At 38.1% G+C, this 27,051-nt stretch overlaps 1 protein-coding gene across 1 annotated transcript in view; it reads left to right on the forward strand.

Moving 5' to 3' along the window:
* Positions 1-1,071: 1,071 nt before the first annotated feature.
* The window catches only part of usp34 (ubiquitin specific peptidase 34), an 83,305-nt gene continuing 57,325 nt past the window's right edge, over positions 1,072-27,051 (forward strand). The window contains exons 1-15 of the mRNA XM_073843350.1: positions 1,072-1,251; positions 10,811-10,898; positions 14,201-14,675; positions 15,145-15,195; positions 16,522-16,671; positions 16,764-16,831; positions 21,154-21,346; positions 22,350-22,411; positions 22,489-22,570; positions 22,699-22,791; positions 22,882-23,007; positions 23,183-23,312; positions 24,512-24,642; positions 24,721-25,517; positions 25,868-26,082. Of these exons, the coding sequence (XP_073699451.1) occupies positions 1,209-1,251; positions 10,811-10,898; positions 14,201-14,675; positions 15,145-15,195; positions 16,522-16,671; positions 16,764-16,831; positions 21,154-21,346; positions 22,350-22,411; positions 22,489-22,570; positions 22,699-22,791; positions 22,882-23,007; positions 23,183-23,312; positions 24,512-24,642; positions 24,721-25,517; positions 25,868-26,082 (2,704 nt within the window). The 5' untranslated portion in view covers positions 1,072-1,208. The remainder of the gene's footprint in view (positions 1,252-10,810; positions 10,899-14,200; positions 14,676-15,144; positions 15,196-16,521; positions 16,672-16,763; positions 16,832-21,153; positions 21,347-22,349; positions 22,412-22,488; positions 22,571-22,698; positions 22,792-22,881; positions 23,008-23,182; positions 23,313-24,511; positions 24,643-24,720; positions 25,518-25,867; positions 26,083-27,051) is intronic.

Genomic DNA, 27,051 nt, shown 5'->3' on the forward strand with positions numbered 1-27,051 from the left:
TATAGAAAGATCCAAAAATCAGCATTTATCTAAAATAAAAATCTTTTGCAACATTATACACCATACCATTCAAAAGCCTGGAGTCAGCATAATTATTTTTTTAAAGAAATTATAGAAATATTTTTATTTAGCAAGGATGCTTTAAATTGATCAAAGGTGATGATAAAGACATTTATAATATTACAGTAGATTTCTATTTCAGATAAATGCTGTTGTTCTGAGCTTTCTATTCATCTAAGAGACCTGAAAAAACTACTCAGCTGTTTTCAATATAGTAAATGAGTTTTTGAGCAGCAAATCAGAATATTATAATGATTTGCCCATGTGACTGGAGTAATGGTTTTAAAAATTCAGCTTTAAAATCACAGGAATAAATTACATTTTAAAATATATTAAAAAAGAAAACAGTTATTTTAAATAGTAAATATATTTTCTGTTTTTGCTGTGGTTTGAATCAAATAAATACAGCCTTGGTGAGCAGAAGATACTTTTTTAAAAACATTAAAAATCTTACTGTTCAAAAGCTTTTGACTGGTAGTGTATAATCTAATCTGTGTCCAATAGCTGTCGTATAGTTAATTAATTACACCTCAAACGTGATTTATGTAATACCGTATGTTTCAGATCAAAATTACACGTACACGTGCTCGACTGTGAGAAATCGCGAGATTTCCGAAGAATGGCCGAAAGGGCCGGAAGCGGGCGTAACGAAAACAGCCGATGTGTAACAAACAGTCGCCCCTCCCTCTCTCTTTGCTTGTTGTACGGAAAAAGCCGAAGGACTTGCAAGACGACCAGGCGGAAACAGCCGATGTCTCGCACAACGTTACCTGCTTGCCTCCGAGCGACCGCGAACATTCCCGGGAACCTCCGAACATTTCCGAAGTCGCCCGACGAAAACAACCGAAGTGTAACTCCAGTCCTGTTCATCATGGCGGCCGTATGTGCTAGTCTGCACAGTAACGCTCTGCTCGGAGACTGACTCTCCGCTCCTTTAGTGCCTCATATTTAATGTCTCCCCCCTCGACATTTCGGCAAATAATCCCGCTTGCATGAGCCCAAACCTCCCCGGTTGTGTTGTCTCACAATAACGAGCCTTCATCAAGCATTTCGTCGGGCCTTAAACACCCCCTTAGAAAGACAGAGAGAAAAACAGGCAACATTTTATTTCTCCAATGGTCTGAATACACTTTCCGCCTTTATGAACCATGTGTGAGAACTGCGCCGAGCTGCTGGAGGTGCTCAATGAGAGTAAGTCAACAACATTTGTTTTTTTGTGTGTTTGTTGTGTTTCTGTAGTTGTTTGCAGCAAGTTGTTAGCATGACTGTTCGAGCATGCGGCTCACTGCCTCGATTCAGCGCAGATTCGTGTGTTTAATATTTAATCTTTCACGCTTTTGTCAACGTGTGCATTTAAAACAGCGTTTGAAGACCTTTTGGCTGTCAATATTTCTCTTTTGTTTGATTTGGATATCTGTTTTTATTAATGCAATGCTAGTTGAACGTGCTAGCCCCTTATCATTTCAGAATTTAATCACCAAGCAAGAGCAGCCACAAAATCTTCAGTTTATTTTAAACGAAATCGTCGATCAAAAAACATTACTACGTGTGTGTTGAACATCAGTTCGTTTTAGTGTGTTTGGAGGCTGATGGGAAGTTGAACTGACATTAGCGTTAGCATTAGCCCAAGCAGAAGTGTTTTTGACATTGTCATCCTTTAAAATGCATACAGATCAACATCTGATCAGCCAACACGATCCACACTGCAGTGTAATTCGATTTGAGCGAGTGATTTGTGAGGGTTAATGCGATCGGACGGTCGTGATGTGAGTTTTTAGCAGTCTTTGGCCCGCTGATGGCTGCTGGACAGGATTCAGACAGTATTTGTGTTTGTGTGCTTTGTTGGATGGAGAGAGTGTGATGTGGATTAATGCGCTTTCTTTGCTTTAACACTGATGTCTTAGAAGGACAGTGACTGGTGTTAGTACCGTGATACCTTTATATGTACCTTTGTAAGGAAGGATTACCATGGCTTTTACACTATATGTCAGAAAACATCATATTACTGTGGTAAGGGCTTAAAAATCGTGGTGGCCTTCTGGTACAATTACGATGTTAAATGCTGTAATGATCGTTCTGAAGGTTATTTCCATAACATTTTAACGTATTGCTATGATAAATGTTAAAATATAGCCTATTATCATGATCGATTTCACCATGCTTGTACAGTTATCATGTCAGATGAAAGGAGACTAAATGTTTACAATAGTATTTGCATGATATTTTTAAAAATGCCTTGAAAATACTAGGATGCATGTCAGAAATTTTGGTGGCACTGTTATAGTATCAGATAATACTGTTGTACTTTGAGTTATACCGTGTTTCTGAATGATTGCCACATTGATATGCTATGGCATATGTATTAAGCATCTGAATTACCTTGATAATGTACAAAAACATGTCAGAAAACATGACATTACCTTGGTAAAGTCCTAAAAACATGTCAAAACTATGTCAGGTGGTACTTTAATTCATAGAGTGTTTGCACTTACATCACGGTTTGGTCATTTACCCAGATGCATGGTCATATTGGAAATACTCGGATGCAAACAACAGGATTGATTGCATGGTTTATGTACTACTGAATATGGTGTTCTGCTAATCTATGCTGTTTAAACCTTGGAGAAAACGTGTGGAGTCTGTTAAATCATATAGAGAAGGACTTAGTATCCAGGAAAGGGCTCAATATTTTTGACAAACTAATGTTAATAGGTGGTAAGAGATACATACAAGCAGTATTAATTAAGATATTAGCCTTATATTTCACCTACCTGACCGGAAATTACAAGAACAAATGCAAATGTTGTCAAGATTCTAGAAATCCTGGTTCAGTTTGGCCGACCACAAAGGCCTTTTGTTCCTTAGACAGTTTTTTGCACTCTTTCTTCTTGATTTGTTATAACTTTTGGCAGTCTGTAGTACTCCAAATGATTTACCGATTAGTACAGCCCAAAACATGACAATAATTGATCAATTTCAGCAGCAATAATCAGCAAAATATGCAAGTTTCATTTGGTTTAGTGGCATTGTTTACATTCAGTGCTGCCAATACTGTTGTACTGATTTATTACCACTCTGACCATGGTATTAGATAGTAATATGATGTTTTGATATACATTAGCTTGGTAATTTAACTGTATTCAATGGTACCGTATTATAAAAACACTATACTACCATGGCACTTCTCAAAAACCTGATGTTAACATGGTAAAGTCCTAAGAAACATTTAAAAAACATACTTTTGTGGTAAAGTTATGATGTATTATTGTACTTTGATATATTTGGTGGTAGTGAATGATTGCAAAATTGGTATACCATGGTATAAAGTGTCAATCGGCCATATTGGCAGCGCTGAAGCGAACCAAACTCGCATATTTTGCTGATTATTGCTGCTGAAAACTGTCATGTTTTGGGCTGTACTGATCTGTCAGACCAGGTAAAACATTTGGAGTACTAGTTACAACAAATCAAGGAGAAGAGTGCAAAAAACTGCCAAGGGACAAAAGGCATTTGTGGTTGGCCAAACTGAACCAGGATTTCTAGAATCTTGACAACATTTGTGTTTGTTCTTATTATTTCCAGTCATATAGGTGAAATATTAGGCTTATATCTTAATTAATACTGCTTGTATGTATTTTTACCACCTATTAACTTTAGTTTGTCAAGATACTGTGCCCTTTCCTGCTTACTAAGTCCTTCTCTATATGATTTAGCTGCATTCACACACATTTTACGTGGCTTGCACAGCATAAATTAGCAGGACAACGTATTAAGTAGTACATTAACCATGCAATCCATGCTGTTGTTTACATCCAAGTATCGCCAATGTGGTCGTGCATCCGGGTAACTGACCCAAACCCTCTATAAGACATATTAGTTAAAGGAATACAGTTGAATGCTAATGTAAAAAAAACATATTGCTATGTTACCATGTTATAAAATCACTGTAACATGTACCATACCACTACCAAAATGAAAAATGCCTGGCGGTGGTGTATTAACATGTTCAAAAACACAATCATAATGAGTTGTTATGCTGTCATCACTTGATACTGAAGTGTTAGATACTGAAGTGTTAGTCTGCAGAATTTGCATTTGCAGCATTAATTTTAAATATATATAATTTAATATGTAATATATAAGTTGAGAATAACATGTAATAATTGCCTTTTGAATGCATGAATATAATGTAAACATCAATATTTGCCGCTGCTGTTAGTAAATGATTTCATAGTGTGTTTGTGCATTAGCATGTGCGTTTTTGGCCTTCAGGCATGTCTGGTGTCTGTACCCCCCTCATAGTGAGTGGCAGGCCCATATGTGTATGTACAGCTTAACATCTGACCCCTCAAACGCTGTGCTGTGTGCAGATAGACAGCAGACCCACCCTTTAATTGTCTGGGCCACTTTGACAGTGTTAATCTGACACGGCGTGCTGCGCTTTTGCGTTCAGGAGAAAGCTTAAGTGTTTGTGTGTACTACTCCCTGTATTTGTCAGCAGAAGTCTGTTTATGCACACTCTGTAATTTCACTCTGTAAAAGGTCAAAAAAAAAAAAAAACAGCCAGACAGTCACTAAACCAGTTTTAGCAGACATCATAAAAAGATATGAATCGCAGGGCATTTTAACTAGATTTTACTAGTTCTATAAAATGGATCTGTCATCATTTAGTCATCCTTATGATGCTCTAAAGCCTTCCTTTCTTCTGTGAAATACAAAAGCAGATGTTTTAAAAAATGTTCATGCAGCTCTTTTCAGTGCAGAAAAGGTAGACAGTGGCCAGGAGCTTTATTTCTTTTTTTATTTCTTTTTATTTATTTATTTATTTTAAAAAGGACAAAAATGTGACCTAAAGGTAGTCTGTATAAGTTGTAGGCTAGGCACAAAACCTTAAGTAGCATGGGTATATTTGTAGCAATAGCCAAAAATACATTGCATGGGTCAAAATGATCGATTTTTCTTTTATGCCAAAAATCATTAGGATATTTTGTAAATTTCCTACCATAGAGTAATATGCATGGTTAAGAACTTCATATGGACAACTTTTAGTGGCGATTTTCTCAGTATTTAGATTTTATTGCAATAAACCATAACCATTTATTGCATTAAACCATACAGCAACGGAAGCTTATTTATCAGCTTTCAGATGATGTATAAATTTCAATTTAAAAAAAAGGACCTTTATGTCTGGTTTTGTGGTCCATGGTCACAAATAAGCTTCCATCGATGTATGTTTTTTTTAGGACAGGACAATATTTCTCCAAGATACAATGAAAATCTTTAAAGTTGTCCAAATCAAGTTCTTATAAATGCATATTGCTATTCAAAAATTAAGGTTTGATTTATTTACAGTAGGAAATTTATATAATATTCTAATATTCTAAAAAAACCTAATATTCTAATGGTTTTTGGAATTAATTTTGACCCCAGGTCACATAATGATAGCTTCAAAATTCAAGTTGTCATTTACTGAAAACCTTCCCCTTTATTCAAGCTCTTGGATCTTGTTTTGCATATTCAAATAAGCAATCATTGTAAGACAAGCAAGAACAGACTTACTAAAAAATTATTTTGTCTGTTCCTCCCAGAACTTGTTGTAATATAGCTTAGAAATTGTAATTGTAAACGAGTCGTACAGACTTTTATGGTGCTTTTATAATTTTTGGAGCATGGCTATATGAAATTAGAGCAGCATGAACATTCTTCAAAATATCTTCTTTTCTCTTCCACAGAAGATATAAAGTCATACAGGTTTGAAACAACAAGGACAAGTGAATGATGACAAAAAATGTTCATTTGGGGTGAATTCCTATAAATCAATAAGGTCAGACTGTTGTTCTCTAGAAGAGAACTGAATACTGTAATTCAGTCAGACTATGAGTGCAGTTTTACTTTTTCTTCTGTGGTGTGAGACTTTGAGGGGTTGTTGGTGCTTTTGTGGTTTCGAGTTTTCAGCTTTGATAACAGATCCTCATATCACAGAGCCGTCAAACTGTTTCTCAGTCCTTGAACACAATGCCCTGGATTGTTACTGTAGAGCTGTGTGGAAACGGCAGAGAAGAGAAAAAAAAAACAGGAAAGCCGTTTTACAGAAAGAAAGAACGAAAATCTCATGTAGGTCAAGGCTAACCAGCTGCTCGAGTGAACTTTACAACCCCAAGGTAGCATTCCCGAGTCCAGCAACTCCCTCGTCGCTGTGGAAACCATTAATTGTGCTGTGCGTGTGTGTGGTTGGGATAGAGCACCTAAAAGGATTTTAAGGTCCTGCAAATCAAAATGTCATGTGATCATCTTTAATGATATAACATCTGCGATTCCCACGTCTAGTGTTACAGTGAAACAAATCTGAAAAATGTATGGTTGAAAAAGCATTCCAAAACTAAAGCGAAGAATAAAAATGCAACACGTTTTGTTGATTTAACTCACATTTACAGTGATAATATATATTTTACTAATAGGGTTTTCCCACCGGTTAATCAATGTGTGACAATGTGTGAGTTTTACTTTCACTTTAAAATTAGCAGCAATTCAGCATCTAGCAACTATTTGTTTTTAGTTAATTTGAGTTTTTCCTCGTTTTCTTCGATAGAAGCGCCATGCACATTTTACTTCCATTTTCAAATAAGTGGCAATTCGGCGTCAAGCAGTTGTTTGTTTTTTAGTTTGAGTTTTCCCTCTTTTCCTTACTTTACTTTGCTTTTAAATAGCTTGTAAAAGCATTGTGCACATTTTACTTATCTTTAAAATGAGCTGCATTTCGACGTCAAGCAGTTTTTTGTTCGTTTGAGTTTTCACTCATTTCCTAACTCATTCGCTTTTAAAGGGGTCATCAGATGCAACACTCACTTTTACATGTTGTTTGAACATTAATGTGTGTTGCCAGTTTGTGTACACAACCAGCCTACAATGATAAAAATTCACCCAGTGGTATTTTTTTAATCTTCAAAAGTAATATCCCCTTTTTAAAATCAGGTCATTATCAGCTTCTTGTGGGTGTGATGAAACACAGTTGATTGACATTAGCATCTTACCTTAAACCCGCCCTCACTGAGCTGAAGCAGTCCGACTCTGATCGCCATTGTGTGACTCAGGTGCAGGTAAAGAGACAAAAATGTCTCCAATTGAGCGATTGAGGTGTTCTGTTGTTGGATGTAATAATGAACATAGCAGTTGTCATTTACTCCCGACATCTGAGCCGCTGAAGAGGCAGAGGATAATGTTACTTTCGTTTTTAAAAAGGAAAGCACCGATCCCGATCTACATATGCGTCTATGTTCGTGCGAATCATTCGTGATGCAGCTTCACACACAGCAGAAGTGAGTATAAGGGTTTTTATGCATCTTTGCAAACGGCCTTTCTTAATGTGCTTGTTGGCAAATTTCACCACTAAACAAGGCGAAATGCGGCTAAAGTAAACATTGCGGCTCATAATCCCACAGCAGTGAGGGGCGGGGCGAGCAGAGCTCATTAGCATTTAAAGGGACCATGCAATAAAATGAGTTGAGTTTTTGCAGAGCTGATTTTGACAAGGTAAAAGAGTGTTTTTTTTAAACTACTATTGAGAATTTTTAATCAAAGTATATTATCGACTTTTCATTAAGACCTTAAAGAATCATATGAACTTGTGGAAAATTGGTATCTGATGACCCCTTTAAATAGCTTGTGAAAGCGTCATGCGCATTTTACTTTCACTTTTAAATTAACCGCATTAGCGTAACGTAATTTACTTTTATTAAAACGAATAAAAATACACCATGCTATATGCCTAATATAAAATAACAAATAAATTACACAAAGTTTAAATAGGTATACAAAACTGAAAATCAGTAAACACTGGAACCAAATAAATAAGTAACATGGAACGTTTATTAGCTAAACGAATAAGAAATCCTGGAGGCACGGCATACACCTTGACGTAATATAAAATAAAATAAAAATACACTGTTTAAATAAATAAAAAATATGCAAACACTGTGAAACCAAATAAATATGAAACAGGCTTATATTTTTAAAACGGGTACTTTTGCATTTCGTTCAGAAACTCTTCTGCCATCGTCTTGTCTTTCTCACCTCTTGTCTTCCTGTCATTCAGCTCGACTCACTCTCTTCAATCTGATCTTTGATGTGACTCTCGTTCAGCAAACTGCATAAAGCAGCCGTGTTCAATTTTAATTGTATTGTCTCTTCTCTAACTGAGATAAATTATTTTTATTACTATAAATATATAAACCGATGGTGGGGGGGGGGGGGCGGTGCCTCGGTGGACAAGTGACGGACTCACACCGGTTTTACCGTCAACACTGACTATCGCAGCAAGCCTATTTACTAACTGAAATAATGAAAATATACCAAAGGATTAAAATCTGAGTTGGTTTTCCTCATACTGAGGTAAATACTAATAAATAGAAGGTGTGCAGTGTCACAAACACAAAACATCATGATAACACACCTATGATGACAATAAAATAATGCAGTTATTTTTAACTACATGAGATGAAACACTAAACACTAATGTATATGAAAAAAATTAAAGGATTAGTTCACTCCCGAAGGAAAATTTCCTGATAATTTACTTTCTTATTATACACTATATATACGCATACATAATTTTTTTTTTTTTATTTAACCACAAATGCCCATCTTGCACTAGCTCTGTGTTGCACTTCTATGACTTCATGCATTACAAAATCACGTTGATTAGTTCTTCATCTGTGTACTTTGGTTCAAAAAGGTAAAGTAGAGTGAAAAACTCAATTTCTCCTTTAAAATCGTTCAAAATTGCTTTTTGGTAAAGGGCGTTTGACTTTCTTTACATGTTCGCTTTTTTAAACACTGGGTCGAGACTTTGGCATATATGTGGTTAAAAAGTATAGAAATGTTCTTTTTTTTTTTATTCTTCGGACCTGTATTCCTTGGCTGGGATCATTAGGAGTGTAAATATTAATCGATTCGTATCGATGCATCGATTATGCAGCCGCCGATTCAATGCATCGATTCGTCCGCAAGAATATCGATTAATGTGTTTATTTTGCCGCCTGTTTGTTCACTTGTCTATTTTTAGAATCCGTTCCGACCTTTCTTTTACTGTCTATGGCTCCGATTTATTAAGCGCACTACCTACTCCTGAGCTGCGGGTGGCACTAACCTCACTGTCTTCTTCTTCACACGCGTTACTTTCGTTTCACAGTCCGTCTATGATGTTCATGTTCACACACCTCACGTTGTTGTCTGACTTTCAAGAGTGATGATTTTGAACTGATTTTGTGGAGTAGTATTCTATTTGCAGTTCATCTACTGCAGAGGATGTGTGACCATTACCTCTTAATAAGATGCAAATTGTATTTTCAAAATGTAACCAATTTTGTATGAAAGAAACTTTTTTAAAACGATGAATAGGCTAATTGGCAATAGTAGACCTGCACTATAAGTTTTTTTTTTTTTTTTTTTTCTTATTACAATTTATCTGATTGCACTTTGTAGATGCAGTAACTTATATTTGCTGTTCTATTTGCAGTGCATTGAGCACAACTGCTTTAGTGGAACATACACATTATGTGAATAGAATACTGTTTCTGTATTCTCAATACAAGGCAAATTATTTACCATTTTTGTTGATTTATTTGAAACTTAATAGATATCATGTAAAAATATCTAATATTGAATCGAATCGGATCGAATCGCATCGTATCACAGGGAATTCTGAAGTATCGAAAATAATCGAATCGTTGGCTTAAGAAATCGGTATCGTATCGAATCGTCTTGAAGGCTCCGATTTACACCCCTAGGGATCATGTAGAGACCTTTAAAACTGCATTGAAACTGCAATTTGGACCTTCAACCCATTGATCCCCATTGAAGTCCACTAGTCTGGCCTGAACCAATCCTTTAAGAAGAAACATTTGTTTAAATGAAAAACGATCAAATGTGTCAAAATTGGCACACAGTTAATTCTGTAATAAATTCAGTTAATAACTGTAAAATTACATGAACGGTCTCATTCATTGGGGCAGCCGTGGCCTAATGGTTAGAGAGTTGGACTTGTAATCCAAAGGTTGCAGGTTCGATTCTCAGGTCCGGCAGGGATTGTAGGTGGGGGGAGTGAATGTACAGCACTCTCTCCACCCTCAATACCACGGCTGAGGTGAGTCCCTTGAGCAAGGCACCGATCCCCCAACTGCTCCCCGGGCGCCGCAGCAATGGCTGCCCACTGCTCCGGGTGTGTGTTCACGGTGTGTGTGTGTTCACTACTGTGTGTGTGCACTTGGATGGGTTAAATGCAGAGCACAAATTCCTAGTATGGGTCACCATACTTGGCCTCACTTCACTTCCTTTCCTTTCCTTTCCTTCCTCATTAGAAATTACTGTTTTTCGGAGTGTTTTCACCGTATTACTTTTGCAGTCCTTCACCATTAAAATTACACTCATTTTTTACAGCGTGAGAGTGCTGTCTTGAACAGGATGTTCTGTATTGACTGTTCTCTGCCAGTTTGACTGGTTTTCATTTGATGTACTGTGAGTTTGGATCGTTTTACAGATTTTTTTTTTTCTTATCGATGCTGTATCGCTACTTCTCTTACTTAATGATTTGAAGAACTTCTGATGTTAAGTATCAAACCTTGGTTTGTAAATTGTCTTTCAGTGTTTGTTCTGGTTTACTGGTTGTCTCTAACACTGATCTGAACCTAGACAGCTCCAGGACCTTGTAGGCACTTCATTAACGGCTTTCTTTCTCTCTGTGTTTGTGTCTCAGTCTCGGATGCAGACAGCTCAGACGGCCTGCAGCTGAAGAAGGAGCATGCCTTAAGAGTCTTCACGTACATTAGCACTTGGACACAGAGGTCAGCTCTCCACCATTCATATATACACTTAATTATCTCTTAAACTTTTATCTTCATTGTACGGTGGCCGACAGAGGCCAACGCGCTGCAAACAAGAAAACACATGCAAACAGAAAAAAACGACAACAAATTAAGAAAACATCTTCATCAGTTTGACAACACAGACGCTGCAAATCCTCGCAACGCAAACACAAATACGGAAACGCGCTGCAAATTCTCACAACACAACCAAACTCAGAAACGCGCTGCGAACACACGAGGGCGCTGCAAACTAACAAACGCGCTGCATATAGCACAGTCCACAACGGAAATGTTTCAGGGGGACCTCAAAAAGTGACGAACCCATCTGGGACCTGATTATTTATATCACTATATTACCTGATTATTTATATCACTATCACCTTTAAGTGATACTATACTATCACTAAAAAGCGATAGTTCACCGATAACACCTCTGCTCTGACCAACAGCCACTGAAAAAATAATCAGGTCCCAGATGGGTTCGTCACTTTTTGAGGTCCCCCTGAAACATTTCCGTTGTGGACCGTGCGATATGCAGCGCGTTCGTGTGTTCGCAGCTCGTTTCTGAGTTTGGTTGTGTTGTGAGAATTTGCAGCGCGTTTCCGTATTTGTGTTTCCGTTGCGAGGATTTGCAGCGCCTGTGTTGTCAAACTGATGAAGATGTTTTCTTAATTTGTTGTCGTTTTTTCTGTTTGCATGTGTTTTCTTGTTTGCAGCGCGTTGGCCTCTGTCGGCCACCGTATCATTGCTCTCAAATGTTCAGTTATTTACTCATTCCTTTGTTCATGTATTGGTTCACTTTTCACTTGCTCATTTATTCAGTTCTCAGTCAGACTTCAGACTTCTCACTCACTGGCATGTTTATTCCTAACCTATAACTCAAACAATCAGTCATTTATTTATTCATTCACTCACTGCAAACTCTCATACATTCATTCACTTATTCAACGGCTTGCAGATTCATTTACTGATGCATTGACTGATTACCTTGTCCACTCACTCACTCTCTTTATTTATTCATTCAATTATTTTCATTCTCTCAGTGGTTTGCTTACTGATTCACCCACTGATTTGTTTACTGCTTTGCTCATTAATTTTTTTTCTCATTCATTCACTGATTCACTCTTTCATTCATTCTCATTCACTCAATGACTCATACATTTTTAATTCTGTCACTGATTTTCTTACTGACTGATTCATTCATTCTCATCTACTTACAGGTTTGCTCGTTGACTCGCTCATTCATTCATTCTCATTCACTCACTGATTCACTCACTTATTTGCGCATTCATTTATTTTTATTAATTTACTGATTCACTCACTGATTTGCTCATTCATTTATTCTCATTCACTTACTGATTCACTGATGAATCTGATGAATGAGTCATTGAGTGAATCAGTGACAGAATGACAATATATGAATAGGCGAGTCAGTAAGCAAGTCAACAAATGACTGAGAATGAATGAATGAGTGAATCAGTGAGTGAGTGAATGAATGAGTCAGTGAGTGAATCAGTAACAGAATGACACTGATTTGCTTACTGATTTCATTTACTGATTCACTCACTGATTTGCTCACTTGCTTACTGACTTGTGTATTCATACATTGAATGAATGAGCCAGTGAGCAAATCAGTGACAGAATGACAATGTATAAATTAGCGAGTCAGTAAGCAAGACAGCAAGTGACTGAGAATGAATCAGTGAGTAAATGAGTGAATGAATGAGTCAGTGAGTGAATCAGTGACAGAATGACAATGTATAAATAAGCAAGTCAGTAAGCGACTAAGAATGAATGAATCGGTGAGTAAATGAGAATGAATGAATGAGTCAGGGAGTGAATCAGTGACAGAATGACAGTTTATGAATAACTTGAGTCAGTAAGCAAGCCAGTAAGTGACTGAGCATGAATGAATGAGCGAATCAGTGAGTAAATGAGAGTGAGTGAATGAATGAGTCAGTGAGTGAATCGGTGACAGAAGGACAATGTATGAATAAGTGAGTCAGTAAGCATGCCAGCAAGTGACTGAGAATGAATGAATGAATGAATGAGCGAATCAGTGAGTAAATGAGAGTGAGTGAGTGAATGAATGAGTCAGTGAGTGAATCGGTGACAGAAGGACAATGTATGAATAAGTGAGTCAGTAAGCAAGCCAGTAAGTGACTGAGCATGAATGAATGAGCGAATCAGTGAGTAAATGAGAGTGAGTGAGTGAATGAGTCAGTGAGTGAATCGGTGACAGAAGGACAATGTATGAATAAGTGAGTCAGTAAGCAAGCCAGTAAGTGACTGAGCATGAATGAATGAGCGAATCAGTGAGTAAATGAGAGTGAGTGAGTGAATGAGTCAGTGAGTGTATCGGTGACAGAAGGACAATGTATGAATAAGTGAGTCAGTAAGCAAGCCAGTAAGTGACTGAGCATGAATGAATGAGCGAATCAGTGAGTAAATGAGAGTGAGTGAGTGAATGAGTCAGTGAGTGTATCGGTGACAGAAGGACAATGTATGAATAAGTGAGTCAGTAAGCAAGCCAGTAAGTGACTGAGCATGAATGAATGAGCGAATCAGTGAGTAAATGAGAGTGAGTGAATGAATGAGTCAGTGAGTGAATCAGTGACAGAATGACAATGTATGAATAAGTGAGTCAGTAAGCATGCCAGCAAGTGACTGAGAATGAATGAATGAATGAGCGAATCAGTGAGTAAATGAGTGAATAAGTCAGTGAGTGAATCAGTGACAGAATGACAATGTATAAATAAGCAAGTCAGTAAGCGACTATGAATGAATGAGTTAATCGGTGAGCAAATGAGAATGAATGAATGAGTCAGTGAGTGAATCAGTGACAAAATGACAATTTATGAATAAGCAAGTCAGCAAGTGACTGAGAATGAGTGAATGAGCAAATCAGTGAGTTAATGAATGAATGAATCAGTGACAGAATGACACTCCTTCACCTACTGATTTGCTCATTCATTCTCATTCATTTACTGATTTGACGTGTTCATTCTATTGTTTACTCACATACTCACTCATTCACTCGCTGATTAATTCATATGTTTTCTATTCCAACCTGCATCCTGTTGTTTTTTTTCTTTGTCATCATGGATTAATTTATGATTTGTGTTTGACCTGTGTTAAACAGAACTGACTGCACAACGATTTCATTAGTAGCTGAAATCACCCTTAAATTAACCCTCAAATATTTTATAAACATGCACATTAGAAACTAAAACCTTGTGAATGATGCGCTGACGGCTGATTCTCTCCATATTCATCTGCAGGCAATGTCTGTGCTGTTTCAAAGAATACAAACACCTCGAGGTGTTCAGCCAACTGGTTTATGCCCTCATTAACTTGGTCATTGCTCAAGTAACCAACCTTAGGGACCGTCTACGCAATGGCCATGACAACACTAGGACTGAAGGGGCGGAGTCCGAATGGGGCTCCGCCCAGCCGCAGCCTTCACCCAGTGAGGACGAGCCGCTGAATGTGGAACGGGACTCGGCTGAAGAGGACGGCGGAGTGGAGGATGGAGATCAGCACAAGAACCAAAACCAGGGGGTCAAACCGGATCCCCAGCCCAAGCTCAGCGAACCCACGGCAGGGGGCGAGAGCGGGAACGAGGGCAGCCTGGACCCGTTTGCTTCCTGGAGCACTGAAGACCAGGAGAAACTGCTGCTGTGCGCTGCCAAGATCTTTCAGATCCAGTTCCCCCTGTATACGGCCTACAAACACAACACACACCCCACTATAGAGGTAATACACACTTGTGTCTGGATTCCAGAACATTGTTTGAGGCATTTAATTTCATGCTGACTTTGAATTAAAACTTTTCTCTAAATCTGTGATCCAAATGAAGGAGCTTTGATGTGATTCACCACGTTTGATTCATTTGATTCTCATTAAGGTTGCTTTACTCATCAAGTTATCACCAAAAATGATTCCTTAAACTAGTTTATTAGTAAAACGTTTGCTCAGGAGGTTTTAAAAACATTTTTAGTTAGAGCGGAACAGAAGTATACACGTGTGTATATTACGCTCTTCCAGTCAGTGCTTTGTTATTGCTCAATGGTTTAGATGAACTGAATAACCTCAACAAATTCTCAAGACCAAAATAGAGGCAGTGTTCTGTTGAAAAGTCCTTTTTTTGTAGTTGCTCAGTAGTTGAGTGGTTTTATTCAGGTCACTGTTTTCTTTAATATCCGTTTGTTATTTTTGTCCTCAGGATATCTCAGCACAAGAGAGCAATATCCTTGGCTCATTCTGTGATATGAATGTAAGTCTCTCTCTCTGTCCCTCTCTCACACACACACACACACATTCATTACGATGGGCTTGATTACACCGTTTAGAGATAATTCATGACCACAATAGATGCTGAGTGGATGGAGCAGGGTCCAGCAGGATCACAGCTAGGTGTGTCCTGTGTGTGAAAGTACGAGATGTTCTTTTTTTTTTTTTGACGTTGGTTAGCGTGATTCATCTGCGCCCATGAATCATCACAGGTTTTTGTAATTAAATGCAAACTATTCATACTCAAACTCTATTCAAGGATGGCTTCTAAAGCTCCCTTTGAGGTCATATAAATAATATCTTTTTGCAGCCTCTAAATAGTCTTGCCTGCAACTACTTTAATTCATCTGTTGATTATTTCACATTATTTCTCACGTTGGGCCTCATTCACGAAACTTGTGTAAATATAAATTTGGAGTAATTTGCATGTAAAACAGACCTTCCTGAAAACTGTCATCTGGATTCCCAGACACTTCGTAAACATCAAATTTGATAGTTAAACATGTGTTAATGAATTACTTTTGTGCCAACATTTTCATGTATTTGGAAGTTTATGTCAGAACGGCTTGATCGTGTTTCATGAATGAGGCCTATTGTGTGCAAATTATTAAATAACATTTAATATTTAACAAATAATGACAATAAAACAATGACTGTATGATTTTTGAGATCCATTATTTCACACTGAGGACAACTGAGGGACTCATATGTAACTATTACAGAAGGTTCCAACGCTCACTCATGCTTCAGAAGGACAAACAATGCATTAAGAGCTGGGGGTGAAAACATTTTGAATTTGAAGGTCAGGGTAAATGTAACTTATTTTGTCTTCTAGGAAAAATGAAAATATTTTCTGTAGCTTTTGAAGGACAGTACTACATGAAAAAATATGATATTTAAGCAAAATAATAAAAATGTACACATTTTCATTCCATTCATCCTAATGCATTGTGTTTCCTTCTGAAGCGTCAGTGAGCTTTTGAACCTTCTGTAATAGTTGCATATGAGTCCCTCAGTTGTCCTACGTGTGAAAAGATGGATCTCAAAGTTATACAGTCATTGTGGTTCAAGTTTGTGGGACCTGAACAATTTTTCTGAAGAACGGCAGGCAGTTTAACTTTTCAGAATTAAACAAATTTTAACATTGGCTTTTGTCCTGTAATCATATTCAGCGCTGAGTCATGTGACCACACAATCATGCTATTAAGATAAAGAAAGTGTTTCTTTTGGATATAATTTAGGAAAACGATTGTGTGTTTTAAGTGATTATATGAATGCTGATGGGCTGACTTGTGTGTGTGTGTTTCAGGACGTGGAGGTTCCTCTGCACCTGCTGCGATATGTGTGTATGTTCTGTGGAAAGCACGGTCTCTCTCTGATGAAGGACTGCTTTGAGTTCGGCGCTCCTGATACTCTCCCTTTCCCCATCGCACATGCCTTCATCACCATCGTCTCTAACGTGAGTCAAACAAACCTCAGTCAAACCAGAGTCTAACCAGAGTCTTGCATGTTAGACCTGTAATTAATCAGAGGTAATTTTTCTGTGTACAGATCAGAATATGGTTGCACATTCCCGCTGTGATGCAGCACATCATACCTTTTCGCACTTATGTTATCAGGTAAGAACGCCTTTCTAAACGTTTAAAATCATTCAATGCCAGGAGCGAGTGTGCAGAAATATCTTTTCCATCTAATCGATTCTAAGTGATGGACTGAGGCAAAGCAGAAGCAGGCTACTCTTAGAAAGAGTGATGCCGCCAAGAATCTGCTCTCTGCTGAGTTGCTAGGAAGAGCATCCATCACCATAGCAACAGTGGCCACGGCTCTCCTCACATGACCTTGGGGGGAGCCAGACGGCTAGCAGGGGAGGTGAGAGAGTGCTGGTCATGTGACTCGAGCCAGACAGGATTACAGCAGTTCACAGAGATTCACACAGAGAGAGAGAGAGTGTATTAGTGTGTTCTAGTGATGCGCGGGTCGTCTCATAACCCGCGGGCCCCGCGGGTAACCCGCGGGTCGGGTTGGGGCGGGTAAAGAAACTGTCACTTTATTTGCGGGTCGGGTTGGGGCGGGTCATTAAAAACAAAATTAAATAAAAAAAATCAATATGTTGCGTGCAATTCCCTATAGCCTATATTACATATTTGGGAATATCTATTTTCATATTTTATTAAGTTCTTTAATAAGGTTATCAACACGTCACGTCACGAAAGCGCCAAGCAGCTCCCGCTGCCAGCCACAAGCGCATCAAGCGAACGCACATTCAGCTCTGCAGGCCTGGTGCTATGCATATTTAAATCTCCTGTGATGCGCATTATCCTGCATTAGCCAAAATCATGACAGTCAACCACATCCAGTCATATGTGAATGAATGTAAATATTCGCTAAAAACACACAATAAAGACAGCAATGATGTAGTCAGGACTGTGGCGCCGGCTTGCTTTGAAATGTATTTGGTGATTGCGCCCGCTGCGTCTCCTGCACCCTAGTCATTTTAAACAGTACATAATAATGAAAACAATATCTTACAAATAAAAAGAAGCAGATTTTCATGATCAGAACTTCCTTAAACCAGTGAACTTTTAAACCTTTCAGTCCAAGGATCCAGTAAACGAATGCGTTCAAATAGAAAGTTCAAAACGATATTTATAAATGAAGCATATATACCCACATTTCTTCCGGCACCACTAACGTTACACCACTGATTATCTTGTTATTAATATGATTTGATTTATGGTTCATATTCATAATCGTACAGTATTGTTGCCAGTTTAAAGGGCGAAAGGCACTTTCGGTTTTCATTTGCATTATGCAGTATGTCTATTTAATTGTCGCGGGTGCGGGGCGGGGCGGGTTGTAAAAATAGACACAGTACTGCGGGGCGGGCTGGGGCGGGCCAAATAATTTCATAATTGCGGGACCCGCGGGTTGAAAAAAACCCCGACCCGCGCATCACTAGTGTGTTCACACGGAAAACCTCAAGTTTTTCTGATATTTTTGCTGATTTACAGACCATATAAGTATTCATCCACATAGAAAATAATACCACCTTAAAATGACTATTGGTATATGTTACATACACATTTCATATAAATATTAATCCACCTAGAATATAATATAGTTATATCCTCTCATTGTTATATATCATATCGTATCATATATCGTTATCATTTATTGATCATATCGATTATATCATATCATATAGGTATATCTTATCATTTTCATATATCATATTGTTATATAATATCATATTGAATAATTTCATATATATTTATCTCATATATGTAATATTCATTCATCTAGAAAAGTAGTCCCACCTTAAAAAGACTGGCCAGATTTCTATTCTATTCTATCTATTCTATTCTATTCTGGAACATCTAGAAAAGTAGTCCCACCTTAAAAAGGTCAGATTTATTTTCTATTCTGTTCTATTCTATTCTAAGTTGTCATAAATATAGAGAAGTACCACCCTAAAATGACTGGCCAGATTTATTTTGTACTATTCTATTATATTCTGGAACATCTAGAAAAGTAGTCCCATCTTAAAAAGACTTGCCTGATTTATTTTCTATTATATTATATTATATTATATTATATTATATTATATTATATTATATTATATTATATTATATTTTAGTATCTAGAAAAGTAGTCCCACTTTAAAAAGACTGGCCTGATTTATTTTACTTTCTATTCTATAATATTCTATTATAAATTTTCAGACAGCTACAAAAGTCGTCCCATCTTAAAAAGACTGGCCAGATTTCTATTCTATTCTATTTTATTCAATCCTATTCTATTCTATTATACTATCTACAACATCTAGAAAAAATAGTCCCACCTTAAAAAGACTTTATTTTTATTTATTTTATTCTATTCTATTCTATTCTATTCTATTCTATTCTAAATTGTTAGACATTTAGAAAAGTAGTCCAAAAGACTGGCCGGAAATTCTCTTCTAGTCTAGTCTATTCTATTCTGGAACATCTAGAAAAGTAGTCCCACTTTAAAAAGACTGGCCTGATTTATTTTACTTTCTATTCTATAGTATTCTATTATAAACTTTCAGACAGCTAGAAAAGTCGTCCCATCTTAAAAAGACTTTATTTTTATTTATTTTATTCTATTCTATTCTATTCTATTCTATTCTAAATTGTTAGACATTTAGAAAAGTAGTCCAAAAGACTGGCCGGAAATTCTCTTCTAGTCTAGTCTATTCTATTCTGGAACATCTAGAAAAGTAGTCCCACTTTAAAAAGACTGGCCTGATTTATTTTACTTTCTATTCTATAGTATTCTATTATAAACTTTCAGACAGCTAGAAAAGTCGTCCCATCTTAAAAAGACTGGCCAGATTCTATTCTATTCTATTCTATTATAATATCTACAACATCTAGAAAAGTAGTCCCACCCTAAAAAGACTTTATTTTTATTTTTATTTTTTTCTATTCTATTCTATTCTATTCTATTCTATTCTATTCTATTCTATTCTATTCTATTCTAAATTGTTAGACATTTAGAAAAGTAGTCCAAAAGACTGGCCAGAATTCTATTCTATTCTATTCTATTCTAGTCTATTTGAAATTTTCAGACATCTAGAAAAGTAGTACCACCTTAAAAAGACTGGCCAGATTTATTCTATTCTATTCTATTCTATTCTAAATTTTCAGACATCTAGAAAAGTAGTCCCACCTTAAAAAGACTGGCCAGATTTATTCTATTCTATTCTATTCTATTCTAAATTTTCAGACATCTAGAAAAGTAGTCCCACCTTAAAAAGACTGGCCAGATTTATTCTATTCTATTCTATTCTATTCTATTCTATTCTATTTTAATATCTAGAAAAGTGGTCCCACTTTAAAAAGACTGGTCTGATTTATTTTACTTTCTATTTTATAGTATTCTATTATAAATTTTCAGACAGCTAGAAAAGTCGTCCCATCTTAAAAAGACTGGCCAGATTCTATTCTAATCTATTCTATTCTATTCTATTCTTTTCTATTATCTACAACATCTACAAAAGTAGTCCCACCGTAAAAAGACTTTATTTTTATTTTTTTTATTTTTTTTCTATTCTATTCTATTCTATTCTAAATTGTTAGACATTTAGAAAAGTAGTCCAAAGACTGTCCAGAATTCTATTCTATTCTATTCTATTCTATTCTATTTTAAATTTTCAGACATCTAGAAAAGTAGTCCCACCTTAAAAAGACTGGCCAGATTTATTCTATTCTATTCTATTCTGGAACATCTACAAAAGAAGTCACCTTAAAAAGACAGGTTAAATTTCTTTTCTATTCTATTCTATTCTATTCTATTTTAGAACATCTACAAGAAAAATACTGGTCAGATTTATTTTATGTTCTATTCTAATATCTAGAACATGTTGAAAAGTAGTCCCACCTTAAAAAGACTGGTTCGACTTATTTTTTATTTTATTGTGTTCTATTCTAAATATTCTATTCTATCATAAATCAGACATCTAGAAAAGTAGCCTGACCTTAAAAAGACTCTGAAATCAACAAATAAAACTGAAAAAGAAACTGGAAATCTTACTGCTGTGTAACATATTTCATTATAAATCTATAGTTTTAAACATAGTTTTGTAAATGTAAACATAATGATCAAGCCACTGCAATGCTCTGTCATGTGGAGTGTTTTACCAGCTTTTGTTAACCGCTTTTCTTGCGGCCTGATATATCCTTTATAAATACACAGGGATTTTTGATACAGATTCTGAAAAGAATTCTTTAGGTTTAATACAAGTTAAGCATGCTGACGATTACCACAGAAAAAAAAAATGTAAATAGTCCCTCAGTTTGAAAAACAAATACAAATTGCAGTTACAGCAAAGTTGTGCACCTGTCATTTTGAAGTGTGACCTTCTAAGTGGATGTACCGGACACCTAAAATGTCTTTTAATATGAATCTTTCTCTGTAGGTATCTGTGTAAGTTGTCAGATCAGGAGCTGCGTCAGAGCGCGGCGCGCAACATGGCCGATCTGATGTGGAGCACGGTGAAGGAGCCGTTGGACAGCGCGCTGTGTTTTGACAGAGAAAGTTTGGATCTGGCCTTCAAATACTTCATGAGTCCAACGCTCACCATGAGACTGGCTGGACTGAGCCAGATCACGGTACGAGAGACACAAACACACAAAAACTCTCCTTTAAAGGAACTGTATGTAAGAAATTTATGTCAGTTAATCATAAAATGGCCCTGACATGTCACTAGACATTAAGAAATCATGTTCATTTCAAATATTTATATCACTGACAACAGTGGTCCGGCCAGGATATTGTCATTTAAAAGTGAGAGTTGCAGCCCACAACTGATGTTATTGTTGTCATTTTGTGTTTTGGTCTGAGGCGCCACCCTCCAGCTATCGACCAATCACGAAATCAGTAGAGTTTCTTGATCCGGGTTGCCAGCTCTGTCACAGCTGCGGCTATACGAGCGTGTCGGATAAAACATGTATAACGTTACGAAACGTAAAAGACCTCATTATGAATCCGAAATACGTCGTGAAAAAGTCCGAAATAAAACAAGGATTTGTATAAGAGATGCCTTTGAAAGACGGAGACGGCTGAAAACGGAGAAGAATTTGAAGACAGACGCCATCGTTGGTAGTTTTCTCCTGGACAGGTTAGATTCATCTATGTTTGGCTAACTTTGCTTCCGTACACAGTGGATTTTCCGCGGTCGGCCGTGCTAAATGCGTTCATAAAAAGCTTTATATCGCACCACTAGCAGGGTATGAAAAAAAACTATGTTCCGACTGAAATGTGGTATTACAGTAGCCTACTTCTTTACGAAATATTTGGCTAATCGCCATCTGTAAATTTCTGCGATACATAACTTAATTACTTCGCAAAACATCTCTCGTGAAGCATAAGCATAATTAACAGAAGAAAAACAAATTACTGTGTAGGACTCACTTCCACTTGCCGTTGGAAGCTCCTAGTAGCCTACTCCTGCAGCTTAGCTGGCAACCTCGAGTCAGGGGGGAGCGGGAGGGGATACACCGTTCTACAGTATTTTGAAAGTGATTGCAGTACCAGTTTTGGCCACAATCCTACATACGGTTCCTTTAAATGTCTCCAGCCTGTATTGAATTATCTGATCTTGTGTTTTTGTAGAATCAGCTGCACACCTTCAATGACGTCTGTAATAACGAGTCGCTGGTGTCTGACACTGAGACGTGAGTGTTACCAATCCACTTGTATTAGTAGTTCAGTCAAGCTAGACATGTATTGACATCTTTCTTTCTTCTCTCAGGTCGATAGCAAAGGAACTCGCCGACTGGCTTATCAACAACAATGTTGTGGAGCACATATTTGGACCAAATTTGCACATTGAGGTGAGTCCAGTAGACTTTCGTAGATATAGAAAACGTGGAAGTGAAAGTACATTTTTATGTGACGTTTTGTTCTGTCTAATCGCTGACTAAAGGTTTATTATTTCTGATTGTGCTCATGTCTGCTGTAGATCATTAAACAGTGCCAAGTGATCCTGAACTTCCTGGCAGCCGAAGGCAGGCTGAGCACTCAACATGTGGATTGTATATGGGCCGCCGCTCAGGTACACACACACCCAGACTGAAAAAAAAAGCAAACTTTTTATGCAGGACATACAATAGTTTTGAACATGCCTCTCTGTCTCTGTCTTTAGCTGAAACACTGCAGTCGCTATATCCATGACCTGTTCCCATCGCTCATAAAGAACCTGGACCCTGTTCCTCTGCGGCATGTGCTCAGTCTGGTGTCGGGGTTACACCCCAGCGCACACACAGAACAGGTACCACATGCTCTTAGACCGTATCTGCACATGTTAGAATTACACACAGTCATTTTAGCCATACACAAGTCTAGATGACTGCTCTCACTAACATACTTTGAAACAGACTGAAATAGCTGCATTTTTACCTGGCTATCCAGTATGTGTTTGTTGAGCTCTTCCTCTGCTTGTGTAGACGCTGTATTTGGCATCAATGTTGATCAAGGCCTTGTGGAATAACGCTCTGGCAGCCAAAACTCAGCTGTCCAAACAGAGCTCCTTCGCCTCCCTGCTCAACACCAACATTCCCATGGGCAACAAGAAAGGTGTGTTTGTGTTTGATATCTGCTTTTTGATGTGCATGCCAAAGATTTAAAATTGAGGTCTGTCTGTCTGTCTGTCGTTCTATCTATCTATCATCTATCTGGTTCAGATATGCATCTGAGTGTAAAGAATTTCTTTTTAATAATTCTGTTTAATTATTTTTATTTATTTATTTTGGAATATGGAAACCCATTTTCACCACTGTATAAAAACTAAATGTTTTTTTTCTCGCAGTTCTGACTTTTTTCTCAGGATTGGGTGACACAAACTCAAAATTCTGCCTTTTTTTTCTTGTAATTGTGAGATAAGCTTTCAGATGTGAGTTATAAAATTAGAATTGTGAAATATAAAACATTCTGACTTCTTTTTCTCAGAATTGAAAGTTTACATCTCGCAGTTCTGACTTTATAACACGCATTTGTGAATTATAAAGTCAGAATTGTAATAAACTCGCAATACTGAGAACTTATCAGTCTTTTTTTTTTCCCTCAAAGTTAGACTTGCAAGAGAAAAGATATATGTAAACACGGAATTGTGAAAAAAAGATCAGAATTGTGAGATACAAACTCGCATTTGTGAGAAAAAAATCTGGATTGTGAGAAAAAAGTCAGAATTGCAAGATACAAACTCACATTTGTGAGAAAAAAATCTGAATTGTGAGAAAAAAAGTCAGTTGCGAGATATACGTAAACTCAGAATTGTGAGAAAAAAGTCAGAATTGCAAGATACAAACTCACATTTGTGAGAAAAAAATCTGAATTGTGAGAAAAAAAGTCAGTTGCGAGATATACGTAAAAAGTCAGAATTGTGAGATGTAAACTCGCTATTGTGAGAAAAAAGTCAGAATAGCGAGATACAAAATTGCATTTGCGATTAAAAAAACTAAATCAGAATACTAAGAAAAAAGTAACAATTGCGAGATACAAACTTCTACAAAAAAAAAAATCTGGATTGTAAGTCAGAATTGCAAGATATACGTTAACTCGGAATTGTGAAAAAAAGTCAGAATTGTGAGATACAAACTTGCATTTGCAAAAAAAGTCGCAATAACATTTTAACTTTTTTTTTATTCAGACACTGGCTTCCATATTTTAGTGTAAAGAAATTCTGTTAAGATGTTTGTTTGTTTGTTTGTTTGGCCGCTGAGATTTCAGGATGTTTTTGGTTAAAATGTCAAGTTGTATTTTATTTTTTTCTTCAGGCTCTCCAGCAGGAAGCCCGGAGAGCAGTGACAACAGCGACACTCATCACAGTGGAGGAAGTGACATGGAAATGGACGAGCCAATCATGAGCAGCGGAAAACGAGGACAGCAGAGGCTGTCGGATACAGAGGTAACAGATTTTCCAAAATATAATTTGAAAACATGTCATTCAGCTTCAGCTTATTAGGTGTTTTTTGCCATTCTGCAGGAGTCTTTGCAGGGCAGCTCTGATGAGACGGCCAACAGCGGTGAGGAGGGCAGCAGCAGCGGCCGCAGCGAGGCATCCAGCAATGAGGCTGGATCCAGCCGAGCCAGCCAATCAGCAGGCAGCCCGGGCAGCGAGTTGCACTCTGACGACATGGCTGACAGCGAGGCCTTGAAGGAGGAGGAAGAGGAGGAGGAAGAAGAAGAGGATGACGACGAGGATGATGAAGATGACGACGAGGATGATGAAGACGACAGACCTGCTGTTGCCTCTGAGGGCAGCCCGCAGAAAGAAACCAGAGACTCTAGAGAGCCATCTACATCAGAGCTGCGCAAACGCAAAGCTGGCGAAGCACTCGGTGAGGTCCAAGGTCCTCCGGAGCGGCCTGGAATTCCGCCTGGGATTCCTGGCTCCGTCGCCTCCACTCCTGGACTTTCCAAAACCAAATCCATTCCCTTTACCCCAGAGGCAGCCGCTGCCATGGTAGCCTCATCATCTTCCCTTAGGATCCTCGAGCCTTGCTCCTCTTCATCCATGTGCCTGGAGGGAACGTCGGGAGAGCAGGCTGATCCCTCCTCACATTCCCAATCCCAGAACCCCCAGCAGCCACAGCAGGGTGGCGCAGAGATGGGCTCCTCACACGGAGCATCCGCTTCCCAGGAGCCGTCCTGCATGCCTCGACCGGCGGACTTCCTGACGGAGGCCATGGGCAATGAGCTCTTCAACTGCAGGCGTTTCATTAGCCCTCAGCATCACCATCATCACCACCACCATCATCATCATCACCACCACCATGATGGGTGAGTGCTCTTTAATGTGACATGGACATTACCTCTGTTCCAAAACCGAATGAGCTCCCTCGGTGTCCTAAAAGATTGCTTTGATGCCTTAAAGCAGGGATCCTCAAATCTGGCCCACAAGATCCATTTTCCTGCAGAGTTTGGCTCTAACCCTAATCAAACACACCTGAGCATGCTAAGGTGAGTTTGATCAGGGTTGGAGCTAAACTCTGCAGCGCATTGGCCCTCCAGGATAAGATTTGAGGAACCCTGCCTTAAAGTGTTGTCTAGCTAGACAGCTCACTATGTTTTAATGCAGAGCCATCATGTCTTCTGGTAACAGACTCTCAACGCAAACTCTCTCTCCACAGTCATATGGTAGAGGACATGCTGAGTGCCGATGACGTGAGCTGCAGCAGTTCCCAAGTCAGCGCCAAATCGGAGAAGAACATGGCGGATTTTGATGGAGAGGAGTCCGGCTGCGAGGAAGAGCTGGTCCAGATCAATTCACACGCTGAGCTTAGCTCACATCTGCAGCAGCACCTGCCCAACCTGGCCTCCATATACCACGAACATCTGGTGCAAGGTACATACTCGCCTCCAAAGACTGCCGCCACAGTGCTAGGATGTTCTAGGTGGTTTCTAGGGCATTGCTAGGGTTTTAAGGTGTTCTAAGTGGGTGCTAGCACATTCGTCTGTGGGAATTATGGTGTTCTGAGAGGTTTCTAGGGTATTGCTAGGTTTTTACGGTGTTTCTCAGTTGTTGCTAGAGAATTGCCCTGTGATCATTCAGGTGTTCTGTATGGTTTCTAGGGTATTGCTAGATTTTTAAGGTGTTTAATTGATTGCTAGAGCTTTGCTTTGTGGTAGTTTGGGTGTTCTGTTTGGTTTCTAGGGTGTTGCTGGCTTTTTCAGGTGTGTAAGTAGTTGCTGCTAAAACACTGCTTTGTGATAATTCGGGTGTTCTGTGTGGTTTCTAGGATGTTGCTTGGTTTTTACGCTGTTTCTAAGTGGTTGTTAGAGCTTTGCCCTGTGATAATTTGTATGTTCTGTGTGGTTTCTAGGGTGTTGCTAGGTTTTTAATGTGTTTAAATGATTCTTAGAGCATCACTCTGTGGTAATTCAGGTGTTCTGTATGGTTTCTAGGGTGTTACTAGGTTTTTAAGCTGTTTAATTGATTGCTAGAGCAGCATTGCTCTGTTGTAGTTTGGGTGTTCTGTGTGGTTTCTAGGGTGTTGCTAGGTTTTTAAGCTGTTTAATTGATTGCTGGAGCAGCATTGCTCTGTTGTAGTTTGGGTGTTCTGTGTGGTTTCTAGGGTGTTGCTAGGTTTTTAAGCTGTTTAATTGATTGCTAGAGCATTGCTCTGAGATACTTTGGGTGTTCTGTGTGGTTTCTAGAGTGTTGCTAGGTTGTTAAGGTGTTTAAATGATCGCTAGAGCATCGCTCTGTGGTAATTCAGGTGTTCTGTATGGTTTCTAGGGTGTTGCTAGGTTTTTAAGGTGTTCTATATGGTTGCTAGAGCACTGCTCTGTGGTACTTTAGGTGTTATGTTTG

This window comes from Garra rufa, chromosome 6 (genome assembly GCF_049309525.1).
Source record: "Garra rufa chromosome 6, GarRuf1.0, whole genome shotgun sequence".
Lineage (NCBI taxonomy): Eukaryota > Metazoa > Chordata > Actinopteri > Cypriniformes > Cyprinidae > Garra > Garra rufa.